This window comes from Crocuta crocuta, unplaced genomic scaffold (genome assembly GCF_008692635.1).
Source record: "Crocuta crocuta isolate KB4526 unplaced genomic scaffold, BGI_CrCroc_1.0 scaffold258, whole genome shotgun sequence".
Taxonomy (NCBI): domain Eukaryota; kingdom Metazoa; phylum Chordata; class Mammalia; order Carnivora; family Hyaenidae; genus Crocuta; species Crocuta crocuta.
This window is the reverse complement of record NW_027532842.1, coordinates 6,364,414-6,377,544: the sequence shown is the minus strand read 5'-3', so window position 1 is coordinate 6,377,544 and position 13,131 is coordinate 6,364,414. Positions and strand designations below refer to the sequence as shown.

At 45.8% G+C, this 13,131-nt stretch overlaps 1 protein-coding gene across 1 annotated transcript in view; it reads right to left on the bottom strand.

The window, feature by feature from the left end:
- SACS (sacsin molecular chaperone) overlaps nucleotides 1-13,131 on the bottom strand; it is a 39,852-nt gene that overhangs the window by 14,316 nt on the left and 12,405 nt on the right. The window contains exons 5-6 of the mRNA XM_077745351.1: nucleotides 12,952-13,131; nucleotides 12,319-12,410 (exon numbers count right to left, since the gene is read on the bottom strand). The exon at nucleotides 12,952-13,131 is cut by the window's right edge and continues 1,258 nt beyond it. Coding sequence (XP_077601477.1) covers nucleotides 12,319-12,410; nucleotides 12,952-13,131 — 272 coding nt within the window. The remainder of the gene's footprint in view (nucleotides 1-12,318; nucleotides 12,411-12,951) is intronic.

Sequence of the window (13,131 nt, the reverse complement as noted above, 5' to 3'; positions counted from 1 at the left end):
AATAAGGCATTTTAAATTTACTGCCGCAGAAATTTAAGCAAGGGCACAGTTTTGCAACTTTTTGGAAGATGGCAATACCCCAATTCTGAATACTTTCAGTTTCTACATTGTGTGATTTAGGTAAGTTGAGTCATTACACTTAAGAAATCATACAGTCCTGTCAGCAGTCTGACTAGTATAGCCTCCTGGACCTATGGTGCCATTAAAATATATTTTGTATGATTAAGCTGTAACAACAATGTTCTAAAAAAAAGGTTACTGAGTTAATAGACTACCCAAGGCAAGGATATGATCACAAAGAAACAAAAGAGTTAGAAATTAAAATTCAGAACACTTTGAAAACAAAACATTAAATGTGCATACACTGTTCTGTGTTAATAGTGGCCACGTGACATGCGTTTTGTAGATAATCCTATCTGGTATCCTCGCACGAAACTGGCAACTTATAAAACATATACCCACCTTCAGGAAAATCATCTAATATTAGCATATAAACAAAATGCCAACAAAACACCACACCACATATAACATGCAACTAACACACCAGTCATGCTCAGCTGAAAAAAATGTAAGAGAAAATAAAGGAGAGAGAAAAGAACTTAAGACACAATTCTAAGTACTTCGAACGGATTCAATCTTTAGTCCTGATTTCTATTTGGTTTGTATTTAAGCTTTTCGTCCTGAAGTATAGATGTTAACACAGAAAAACACCTTCACGCCTGAGGGGAGAAAGCCACTGGGAGGGTAAAGCACCTCTAACAGTATCAGCAAGAAAGGGTTTATACCATTTTAATAAATGACTCAGTTTTTGCTACCTCGGCCTTTAAACTCAGCAGCACTGTTGAAAGAGGTGAAGTGTACAATAGCGAAAGTGTTCCTCGAGACAGAAACCTTTTACCTAAACTGGTATCGGACAGGATTATTTCAGAAATAACTCGTTTAAGAGTAGTTTTTGCTTCACTATCGATCTGCTCAAAATGGTAACATCAACATAGTGAATCACTCTTCAAAGACTGAACTGATTTTCATTTGTATTTACTCATATGCCGAGATTCACTATCTTTGGGACGGATTTTCGACATGGGTTAAGAGAAGGATATTATAGAGACTACTATGACGTTTACGTAACAAGGAAGGCCAGTCCTCACTGCTTTCCCTCACTGGGCGTTTTAACTATGCTTGAGCACAAGTGGAGGCACAGCTCGCTGACCCTTCTGCACCTCGAAGTCATGAGCACGGCCACAGCTTTTGTGCTTTTCTTGGAGAGAACGTGGCAGCGGCAGCCTTGATGGTTGGTGAGTTCTAACAATGCTCCACTGTGAAGGGGTGTCCCAATCTTTTTGTGAATATACATGTGACAGAATGCAAGTCCAATTCAACGGGAAGCTATAGATGAGTCAAATCTTCCAAGAAACAAAAGGTAAGGAGGGAAAAGAAAAGGCCAAATCAAGAATGGAAAGGAAAGAGCGTGTCTAGCGGCAGCACCACGGGTCCCTACTCTAACATGGGCCATGTCAAGGGGATTTAAATATCGCACTGGTGACCAAATATCTTCCCCAGAATCCACACTGACACTCTGTGGCTGCCTTCCTAGAGTTCGTCTAGAAGACGAGATGCAATACCAACTGGAAAGGCCATTGACATTACCCAGAGTACCCCGGGGCAGACGGTAACCCACTCAGCCTACTCCTGTCGCCATTTTGTTTTCCTCTTTGACTATCCCTTAAAAATACAGGCTACATCAAGGCTTCAGAATAGACAATAATAGTAGCTGTGGAGGACATGCCACTAACAAGCTAGAAACCAAATTTATTATTTCTGGGAATCATCAAAATAACAATGACTTGGTTTCCCAATCAGTTTGAGTATAGGTATAGGTTACTTCAAAGAATTGATTGATTCCAAAAATAGTATTTACCATAAAAACAATTTCCCTGAAGCAAATCTTGTATCCTCTAATTTTCCAAGTGAAACATGAACTGGCAGAAGATAATCCCAGTTGAGTCAAAAAATATTTTTATTTAGGGGCGCCTGGGTGACTCAGTCAGTTAAGCATCCGACTTCAGCTCAGGTCATGATCTCACGGTCTGTGAGTCCGAGCCCAGCGTCAGGCTCTGTGCTGACAGAGCCCAGAGCCTGATTCAGATTCTGTGTCTCCTTTTCTCTCTGCCCCTTCCATGATCATGCTCTGTCTCTCTCTGCCTCTTAATGACAAATGAATATTAAAAAAAAAAAAACTTAAATTATTTTTATTTAAAACAAAAGACAGTCAATAAGATGACACACAAGGCTCTGTAAGAACAATCAGCTGCCTGTTCCTAATGAGCACGGTGTCAGCCACGGTGCTTTCCTCAGTGCGCCAAGGAGGGGGTGCCCTGGCATTCTCAGGGGCAGCAGGGAGCCACACTCACTGCAGGGGCTCCTCACCACAGCCACGGTCCCGGGACTGGCTCCCCTCTAGCCTTTTTAATCTCAAACATCCGTGTGTATCAAGTGCACAAGATGGCTCACTCTCATACTCTCCCATTAGAAACCACAGCTTAAAATACAAATTTCAGCAGAATCCTTTCATTTGAGACTAAGTGTTCAATGAAATGGATGTTTTCAAGTCATTTAAGTATGGTCTGATTGTGTGGTACACACAACCACCATCTATATACCTATACTGGTATGGTTTCCTCTCTCCTTTAATATTTATCAGCATCAGAAAAAAAATTGTTAACATAATTTCTAGCTACTCAGGTAAATGAAAAAACAGGATTCAAAGAATCAAATGAACAAAAACATCAGGCTACAAATAAACACAACATTGAGTTTCATACCTGAATATCCCCAGAGAAGTTGTTGTGCTAGAATATAATTAAATCCAATCTTAGAAAATGCCAGAATTGTCACAGATTCACAAGATGGCTACAGAAATTATTCTTATACCTTAACACTGTCTATGGAATCTCACACATCATATATAAAAGAAAAGCCATAAACACAAGTCCAAATATAGCAGAATATACATTTTATATTTAAAATCATATTTCAATGCAAACTAAATCCAAACTACATAAAGGTGGGGCATCTTCGTTTAAAGAGAGCAAAGACGAGAGCAGTATGAACTCTATGTATAAATTACATCTCAACAACATAAATAAAGTCATCTGATAAGCTCCTACCTCACTTTTGTACAGATGACCATCGTGCGACATTCAGATACACCACGTAAGAATTATGAAAGGGAGGATCTCTGACTTACGGGGTGATCAGTCCGTACTGAGTACAGCACAGGGCGGGTGTACAAGTTTCAGAGTATCTCCATAAAGTAAACATAATTTTGACTCTACGATAAAGGGAGGTTTTATCATACATTTCCACTGCTTGCTTATGGTAACCATCAAAACTTCAAACTTCAAAGAATTGCCCCATGGCCATCGAAGCTCCCCTCTGCCTGAGGGGAGCCGTTTCTCTGATCAAGTTCGTCTCCACAGCTCCGTAAGGTGTTAGTATATGTGGGGGTCCTCAGGCTACACTCGGCAGCTAACAGAGACCACGGTCCTACCAGCAGAACTTAAGCTCTTCTAATCTGAACACCCTTCCAATTACCTGAGAGGCAATACTGACCGAGTGCTAGAGATGGAGGAATAAACAAGCCCTCATGCACAGTCTAACGGGGAAAGGCGGGTCTTGGACGGACGGTTATTAACGATGAAGCAGGTACATGGGAGTGGGGACAAGTGACACGGGGAGCTCAGCACGCCATGAGGACATGCGGGCCGCGAGACAGAAGAGCACGAGGGAGCCAGGTGCGGGGGCACAGGGAACCAGCCGCACCCGAGGGAGGAAGAGCGGGCTGTCTCCCGGGTATGAAAAAGACCGAGGGAGACAGCCGAGGAGATCACTAATGATAATCCCAGTAACGGCCAACGCGGTTACACCCTCTCCACGTGCCAGGAGTCTTCATGACACCCAGAAAAAGAAGCCACGTGATGGGGGGACTCATCGGAAACAGTAGGAAGTTTGGCCTTTGTTCCAAGAGAAAAAGGGGAAGCCTTTGAAAGATTTTCAGACCACAAGTGGGGGAAATGTCAGGGAGGGACAGCAGCAGGGGTGCCTCTGCATCAACAGGAGAGGCCGGAACGGGCGTGGGGAGGCTGCGGAGGCCGTGCCGCATGCCAGGTGAAGGGGGGGCACGTGCTAAGACAGAGTCCCTCTGTCAGAAGGCAGCTGTGAACGTAGTAACCCAGAACACCCTCGGGCACAAGTCCTGCACTAACATCTCTGGAATCCTGCTCATCCACACATCTGGAACTGCTTCTTCTGGACACTTCTATATAGATACACAAGGCTGTCCCTGCACCAAGCACCAAACCACCGCAGAGCAGGTCACGTGGACGAGGTGAATACTCCAGGCACGATGTCTGCGGTCCTTCCCCCGAAAGTCTGAGACAGAATGCCAGCCAGCCAGCCCCTCTGCAAGGTCCCCCAGCCCTGCGGCGCCCTCCCTGCCCCGACTCTTCTCCATGCTTGATGCGGGACCATCACACTAAATGGCAGGATGATCTACACTGCTGTCCCCAGTGGACTGTGAGCTCCTTCACTTTTATTCCTCTTCATATTGCTTCCACTCAGGGTGACGCCTGGTACGCGGGGAAGATTCCGACAAGTGTTTACGGGGAGTCTTTGGTCATGAGACAGAGCAAGGCGTGAGGCCACATGTCATAAGCATGAAAATATTTTAAATAGTAAGTAGGATCCTGGTGCTAACCTATTAGGCTTTCCTGCCATTTGGCTGATTTTAACTTTTTTCTATTTATTTCCTCCAAATCCAGCTACCCACTCTTCTAACTATTCTCTAAATTCTGACAGTCAAACATTTACTTGTGTAACTTAACACTCAAATAACTCAGATGAACATGGCTGTATACGGAGAGCAAGTACGAGGACAGAAGGCTCATGTGAGAAGGAAATGCTGGAACACAGGCACAGATGGGCCTTTTCATCTCTCGGCTCCTGTCCGCCAACGCCAGCCCCGCCCGCAGATGGAAGCGCCGCCGCGTCCATGCAGGCTGGTCAACAGGCGCTGCGAATACAGAAGCCGAGTAAGAGATCGCCCCTGCTCTCAAGGATCTTCTCGTCTGCGCGGCAAGATCAGGGTCATGGCTAGGCGGCAAGGCCCACAGGGGCTGCGTCCTGAGCTCCCCGAGCAGGGAGAGGCATCTGCCCTCAGGAGGGGGGCGGGGCAGGGCGAGAGCGCGCCGGGCAAGGGAACAAGACCACAGGTGTGAGAGAACTTCCGTTCGGGAAAAGCTGGCACCAAGCACCCACCTGGAAACAAAGCGGCCCCCGCGCTGCACGCTGGGGGCGAGCGGACAGGGCACAGGGCTCCGCGCTCGCGACCCAATCAACCGGACAGAGCTCGGGACGGCGAGGTGGAGGGGGCGCCTGGGGAGTCAGGGCGGGAGACGCGAGGCCGGAGGGGGCGCCTGGGGAGTCAGGGCGGGAGACGCGAGGCCGGAGGGGCCGCCGCGGGAGCCGGCGCGGGAGACAGCGAGTTCACCACCACAGGCAGCCCCGTCGTCCACACGAACCGCGCGGGGTCCACGCGGCAGGAATCCGCGGCCACTGCGGATCCCGAGGCCACCACAGAGGCGGTGCGGGAAGAGAAAGCCAAGCAGGGGGAACAGGCTCAAGTCAGGAAACTGCTGACTTCGAGACCCTCACGGACCTCCAAGTACAAACGGCAACAGCGGCCGTTCACGGAGTCCTCAGGATGCGCCGCGGTCGCCGTGCGACTGTCACAGGGGTGACCCCCGTGGGCTCTCCCAGAACCTGCGCTGCTGCAACGTCGCCAAGCGGGTGAAACCCAGTTAGCGCTGGGACCGCCGCCTTCCCTGGTCACGCCTTATTGTCGCGTCATCAACCTGCAGTAACAGCCGAGGCTCCAGGGCCTCAGACACCCCCGCACGGAAGGATGGCGCTGCGTTACCAGGTTACTGCTTAGGAAGCACGAGCTAAGTCGTTCAGTGCCACACAACGGAGGAAGGCAGGTGGGAGCCCAGTCTGGGTGACTCCCGAGCCCTCGCACATCACCACTGGGCCACACCGTCCCTCCGGGGACTGGGGTGGTAACTGGAGGTCCAGCAGTCCTTACACACGCCTGGCGGTGGGGGGCCCGGCCGCCTCACTCAGAGAGAGGAGCAAAACGTAAGAGGTGAGAGGGACCTGGGGGGCTCACGTGGTTAACTGTCCGACTCTTGATTGCAGCTCAGGTCACCATCTTGTAGTTCGTGACATCGAGCCCCGCATCTGGCTCCCCACTGACAGCTCAGAGCCGGCTTGTGCACTCTCTCCCTCTCTCTCCCGCTCAAAATAAACTAGCCCATATGCACGGGGTAAACTCAGGTACAGGAATTCACAAATAATACTGGGAAGCAGGCAGAGAAGCATAATGACACAAAAAGAGAACGGTGTCATAAAAACCAAGGTCTGGGGAAACTGCCTGGCTCAGTCCACTAAGGTCCGACTTTGGCGGAGGTCATGATCCTCTGGTGTGTGGGTTCAAGCTGCGCATCAGGTTCTGTGCTGAAAGCTCAGAGCCTGTTTCAGATTCTGTGTCTCTCTCTCTGCCCCTCCCCGACTCATGCTCTGTCTAGAAAATAAACATTTAAAAAAAAATTTTTTAATAAATAAAAATAAAAGCCAAGATATTCAAAGAGGGCGTGAGCAACAACATTGAAGCTTCAGGATGATGAGGGGAAAGCAACAAAAAAAGTCCACAGGATTTAACAATAAAAAAGTCAGCACCTGAGCCGCCCGCATTGGCGCAGAGAGGNGCTGAAAGCCTTGAAACTTCAGTTCCTGGAGTTGAAGAAAAGGGCTACCTCCAGAAACAAGTCAAAGTACACATGGTGGAGAGTCCCAAATACCACTACGAGTAGGGAAATAAAATAACCAAAGTCTCAACGAGAGACGAAGAGACAATTCAAAGAAAACATCCTGAACGGACAGGCCCTGGACAAAAAGCCTTCTTTGGTACAGCAGCACCCACAGGTGCACAGTGCATAACAAGCTTTTAAAACTAACAAGAGACAGAAAGCTAGCCNAAATTATAAAAGAGAAATTCCCCAACCTGGGGAAGGAAACAGACACTGAAATCCAAGAGGCACAGACAACTCCCCTCAGATGTAACTTGAATCGATCTTCTGCACGACATATCATAGTGAAACTGGCAAAATATAAGGAGAAGGAGAGAATTCTGAAAGTATCTAGGGATGAAAGGGCCCTAACATACAAAGGGAAATCTATCAGAGTGGTGACAGACCTATCTACTGAAACTTGGCGGGCCAGAAAAGAATGGCAGGAGATCTTCAATGTGATGAACAGAAAAAATATGCAGCCAAGAACCTTCTATCCAGCAACCTGTCCTACAGAATAGGAGAGATAAAAGCCTTTCCAAATAAACAAAAATTGAAAGAATTCATCACCACTAAACCAGCCCTACAAGAAATCCTGAGGGGGACTCTAAGAGGGAACGTGGCAAGGAACACAAGGTACCAGAGACACCACCACAAGCATGAATCCTACAAAGAACACAATGACTCTAAACCCATATTTTTCAATAATAGCACTGAAAGTAAATGGACTAAATGCTCCAATCAAAAGACACAGGGTAGCAGAATGGATAAAAAAACAAAATGCATCTATTTTCTGTCTACAAGAAACTCATCTTAGACCTGAGGACGCCTTCAGATTGAAAGTAAGGGGATGGAGAAATATCTATCATGCTACTGGAAGTCAAAAGAAAGCTGGAGTAGCTATACTTATATCAGAAAAACTGCAAGTTAAAGTAAAGGCAGTAACAAGGGATGAAAAAGGGCATTATATAATAATTACAGGGTCTATCCATCAGGAAGAGCTAACAATGATAAACGTCTACGCACGGAATACGAAAGAACCCAATACATAAAACAATTAATCACAAACAGAAACAATCTTATGGACAAGAATGTGCTAATAGCAGGGGACTTTAATACACCACTTACAGCAATGGATAGAGCAACTAGACAGAAAATCACTAAAGAAACAATGGACTTGAATGACACATTGTACCAGATGGAATTGACAAATATATTTAGAACGCTACATCCTGAGGCCATGGAATTCACTTTCCTCTCAAGTGCCCGTGGCACATTCTCCAAGAGAGATCACATACTGGGACGTAAAGCAGCCCTCAATTAATCTAAAAGAACTGAGATCATACCATGCACACTGTCACATCACAATGTTATGAAACTTGAAATCAACCACAGGAAAAAGTCTAGAAAACCTCCATTCTTTTGGATATAATAAAGAACACCTTACTAAAGAATGAATGAGCCAATCAGGCAATTAGAGTAGAAATTCAAAAATACATGGAAACAAATCTAAATGAAAAGACAACAATTCAGACTCCATGGGATGCGGCAAAGGCAGTCCTAAGAGGAAAGTACATTGCACTCCAGGTCTACTTCAAGAAATTAGAAAAAGCGCAAGTACAAAATATAACAGCGCACCTAAAGGAACTAGAAGGAGAGCAACAAGAATACCCCAAACCCAGTAAGAGAAGAGAAATAATAAAAATCAGGCAAGTAATAAACAATATAGAATCCAAATAAACAGTTGAACAGATCAATAAAACCAAGAGTTGGTTTTTTGAAAAAATAAAATTGACAAACCACTAGGCAGGCATCTCAAAAAAAAACCNCTCTCTCCCTCCTAGAAATAAATAAAACATTAAAAAAAAAAAAGAATATTAAAAAAATTTGCAAAATGAAGAAACAGAAGAAGTCTCCTCCAGAGAAATTCCAGGAAGAAATGACAGCTAAAGAACTGCTCAAAACNCCAGACTCATTTTATGAAGCCAGCATCACTTTGATTCCCAAGCCAGACAGAGATCCAGCAGAAAAAGAGAACTACAGGCCAATGTCCTTGATGAAGACGGATGCAAAAATCCTCGACAAGATACTTGCAAATCGAATCCAACAGCACATAAAAAGAATTACCAACCATGATCAAGTGGGATTCATTCCTGGGGTACAGGGCTGGTTCAATATTCACAAATCAATTAATGTGATACATCACATTAACAAAAGAAAAGATAAAAACCATTTGATCCTACTGACAGATGCAGAAAAAGCATTTGATAAGATACAGCATCCCTTCTTAATAAAGACCCTCGAGAGAGAGTCAGGATAGAAGGAACTTAAACATCATAAAAGCCATCTTTGAGAAGCCCTCAGCTAACATCCTCCTCAATGGGGAAAGACTGAGCTTTCCCCCTGAGATCAGGAACACGACAGGGATGTCCACTCTCACCACTGTTCTTTAACATAGTGCTGGAAGTCATAGCATCAGCCATCACACAACAAAAGGAAATCAAAGGCATCAGAATTGGCAAAGAAGTGAAACTCTCACTTTTCGCAGACGACATGATACTCTACATAGAAGACCCAAGAGACTCCACCAGAAGCCTACTAGAACTTATTCATAAATTCAGNTACAAAGCTGTCATCATCAAGACTGTATGGTATTGGCACAAAAACAAACAGACAGACTAATGGAATAGAGTAGAGAACCCAGAATTGGACCCACAAATGTATGGCCAATTAATCTTTGACAAAGCGGGAAAAAGTATACAATGGAACAAAGACAGCCTCTTAAACAGATGGTGCTGGTAGAACTGGACAGCAACATGCAGAAGAATGAAACTAGATCACTTTCTCACATGATACACAAAAATAAACTCAAAATGGATAAAGGACCTGAATGTGAGACAGGAAACCATCAAAACCCTAGAAGAGAAAGCAGGAAACAACCTCCTTTATCTCAACCGCAGCAAATTCTTACTTGACACATCCCCAAAGGCAAGGGAATCAAGAGCAAATATGAACAACTGGGACCTCATCAAGATAAAAAGCTTCNGTGAAGAAATGGGCAGAAGATATGAACAGACAGACACTTCTCCAAAGAGGACATCCAGATGGCCGACACATGAAACAATGCTCAGCATCCCTCCTCATCAGGGAAATACAAATCAAAACCACCCTGACCTCACGCTGGTCAGAGTAGCTAAAATGAACAAATCAGGAGATTATAGATGCTGGCGAGGATGTAGAGAAATGGGCACCCTCCTGCACTGTTGGTGGATATGCAAACTGGTGCAGCCGCTCTGGAAAACAATGTGGAGGTTCCTCAAAAAATGAACAGTAGAGCTCCCCTATGACCCGGCAATAGCACTGCTAGGAATTTACCCAAGGGATACAAGAGTGCTGATGCATAGGGGCACATGGACCCCAATGTTCACAGCAGCACTCTCTACAATAGCCAAAACATGGAAAGAGCCTAAGTGTCCATCTACGGACAAATGGATCAAGAAGATGTGGTTTATCTATACGATGGAATACTACATGGCAGTGAGAAGGAATGAAATCTGGCCATGTGTAGCAACATGGATGGAACTCGAGGGTGTTATGCTGAGCGAAATAAGTCAGGCAGAGAAGGACACATACCACATGTTTGCACGCATAGGAGGATTTGGAGGAACCTAATGGAGGACCGTGGGGGAGAAGAAAGGGAGAAAATAGTAGGGGAGAGGGAGGGATGCAAACTATGAGTGACTCTTGAATGCTGAGAAAAAACTGAGGGCTGATGGGGGTCAGGGGGAGGGGAAGGGGGGTGATGGGCATGGAGGAGGGCACTTGTTGGGATGAGCACTGAGTGTTATATGGAAACCAACTTGACAATAAACTATTTTTAAAAATATAAAAAATAAATAAAAAACAAACAAAACAAAACAAAAAACAATAGAAGAAGTCATTAACTGGCAACCTAGCCAGGCAATTTTATTGGAATGCTAGCAGAGGCCAATGATCATCTGCAGTGATACAATAATGGATGGCGAGGAAATACAGATGATAAGCAAGCCCTACTCCTTCTAGAAGCTGGACCAGGACAGAATTCAAGAGAGGAAATCAAAGTCAAGCTTTGTTCTGTTTTCCCCACAAAGGAAGGGATAGAAACATGTGCACAGCTAACAGTAACGGGGTGGTCTTGGCAGAGAGTGAAAATACGAGCAATACCTTAATGTTTAGCTCCAGATTCTAAACGTGAGACAAGTAAAACTATCCAATAATGAGACAGATTTTACCTGAGCTATGAAATCAGAGAAGTACCCACTGTGGAGAAAAACACCTCATGTTTTAATTCTATGCCCAGAACTCTCAAAACTGGGCAACTGGTGGTTACTGAGAGTTCTAGTTCTTGGGTCAGGGTTCTAGATCCTGATGCTAACAGCACTGCACACGCGCGGAGCTTGGGTCCCCATGGCCTCATCTTTAGCTCTGTCCCCCATTCCAATTCCTTTCACTTGTATGTAAATAAATACGTGCATAATTAGTAGTGACCTGTCGTTTACTCGTTATCCTTGAAAACAGCAGATACTGTAAAAGACACACCACAAAGAATATGCTTTATAACCTGAACCAGGGGGACAAATCCAGAATTTTTCAGGCCAATATCCAACTTAGAAAAAGTTCAAGCAACGGATTTATAATGGAAAAGATGCTGGTAAAAGTTGAAAGGTGACATTGAACTTAGAACCATGGTGCCTTCCCCCCACCCCGAACCCTCTGTCTTTTACTAAAAAGAATTCTCAATATAAAGGACACCCACCCTTTGCCAAGACCTCAGGAGTCCCCATTCCTGACATGTTCATCTGTCTGCAGTCCCTGGAGCCAACCCCATACAGCCACACACAACTCAGGAGAACAGGGCGGTACGGGCGACAGGAGGCTGACGGGTACAAGACCTGAGCTCTGGACACGTGGGAGCTTCTGACCTTGAACTGAACCTGTCTCTCCTTCCTCTGTGCAATCCAACCGACAACAGCTGTGCTCACTACTGCACACGCTACAAGACAGCAGGCTGGGGGGGGGCCCGCATGAGAGGGGAAATGGGAAAGCATTAGGAAGCTGCGTGAGAAATTACCATAAATGTTTTCCCCCCCCCCCCCACTGGGACAGGAGAGGTTCTGAAATAACGATACCACTTTTCGATTCTTTGAGATGTCAGAGAGTCGTATGGAAACACCTTAACATATAACCACTACCTTAGGGTGACCCATCTGAAATCACGGACTTACAGATCTAGAGTGTGGAATTCCTGGCAATTTCATATCGGTTCAACTTCACAGAAAATTTATAAAATTTTCATATTTTTAAAAATAGGTTTATGTAAAAAAAACTTTGTATTTTTAAAAGCAGGTTTATGTAAAGACAAACTAAACAATACCTCGGGTTTGGGCAGCTTCCTTTAAAGCAGCTATAAGATGAGGCTTCAAGCTATCCAATATGAACCTTCCTTCAAGACCTGGGAAAAGGGACCTAAAAAGTGAAAGGAACACAGCGATGAACTTTCTGAAAAGTATGATACTCAATTATGTCATTTTAAGCCAGCTAAATGCACTATCTTACATAAATCATACACGCGGGTGCCAAATCAACACCGCAATACGTTCTGACCAAATACTATCCAGGCTTCACTTTAAACTGGCATCATGCACCGTATCCAAGTCCAGAACAGTCTAAACTTCTTAAGAATTCACTTTATTTTCTGAAATGTCACACGCACAGCCTGTTATAGTTACTTCGGTACTATTCGCATTCAATTGAATCTCATCAAGAGACCGCATCTTGACGCACGGACTCCTACCGCACTACTACTAGCGCTTTCTACCCCTCGTTTCAGCGTCCTGCTCCTGACGCTTCCGAGGCGCGGCAGCTCGGGGAACCTGGCTGACCCCCCGGGGGTGCGCTCTGGAACGTGAAAACGGCCCCTCCCACACTTGAACAAGTACTTCTGCCAGAGTCCCGGCGGATTTCACCGCGACGCGACGGGGAGCGGGCCGCGGGCGGGGGTCGCTACCTGGGGTAGTCCTCTGAGGTAATGTAAACGACATCCTGATCCGACACGGACGAGGAGAAGGGCACGAAGGCCCCGCTCTGCAAGGGCAGCAGCTCCAGGCCCAGCAGCTCGCTGTACGCGTGGTCGGAGAGCACGAACTCCAGGAGGTGGAGCCTCTCCGGGGCCCCGCCCCCCGGCGCC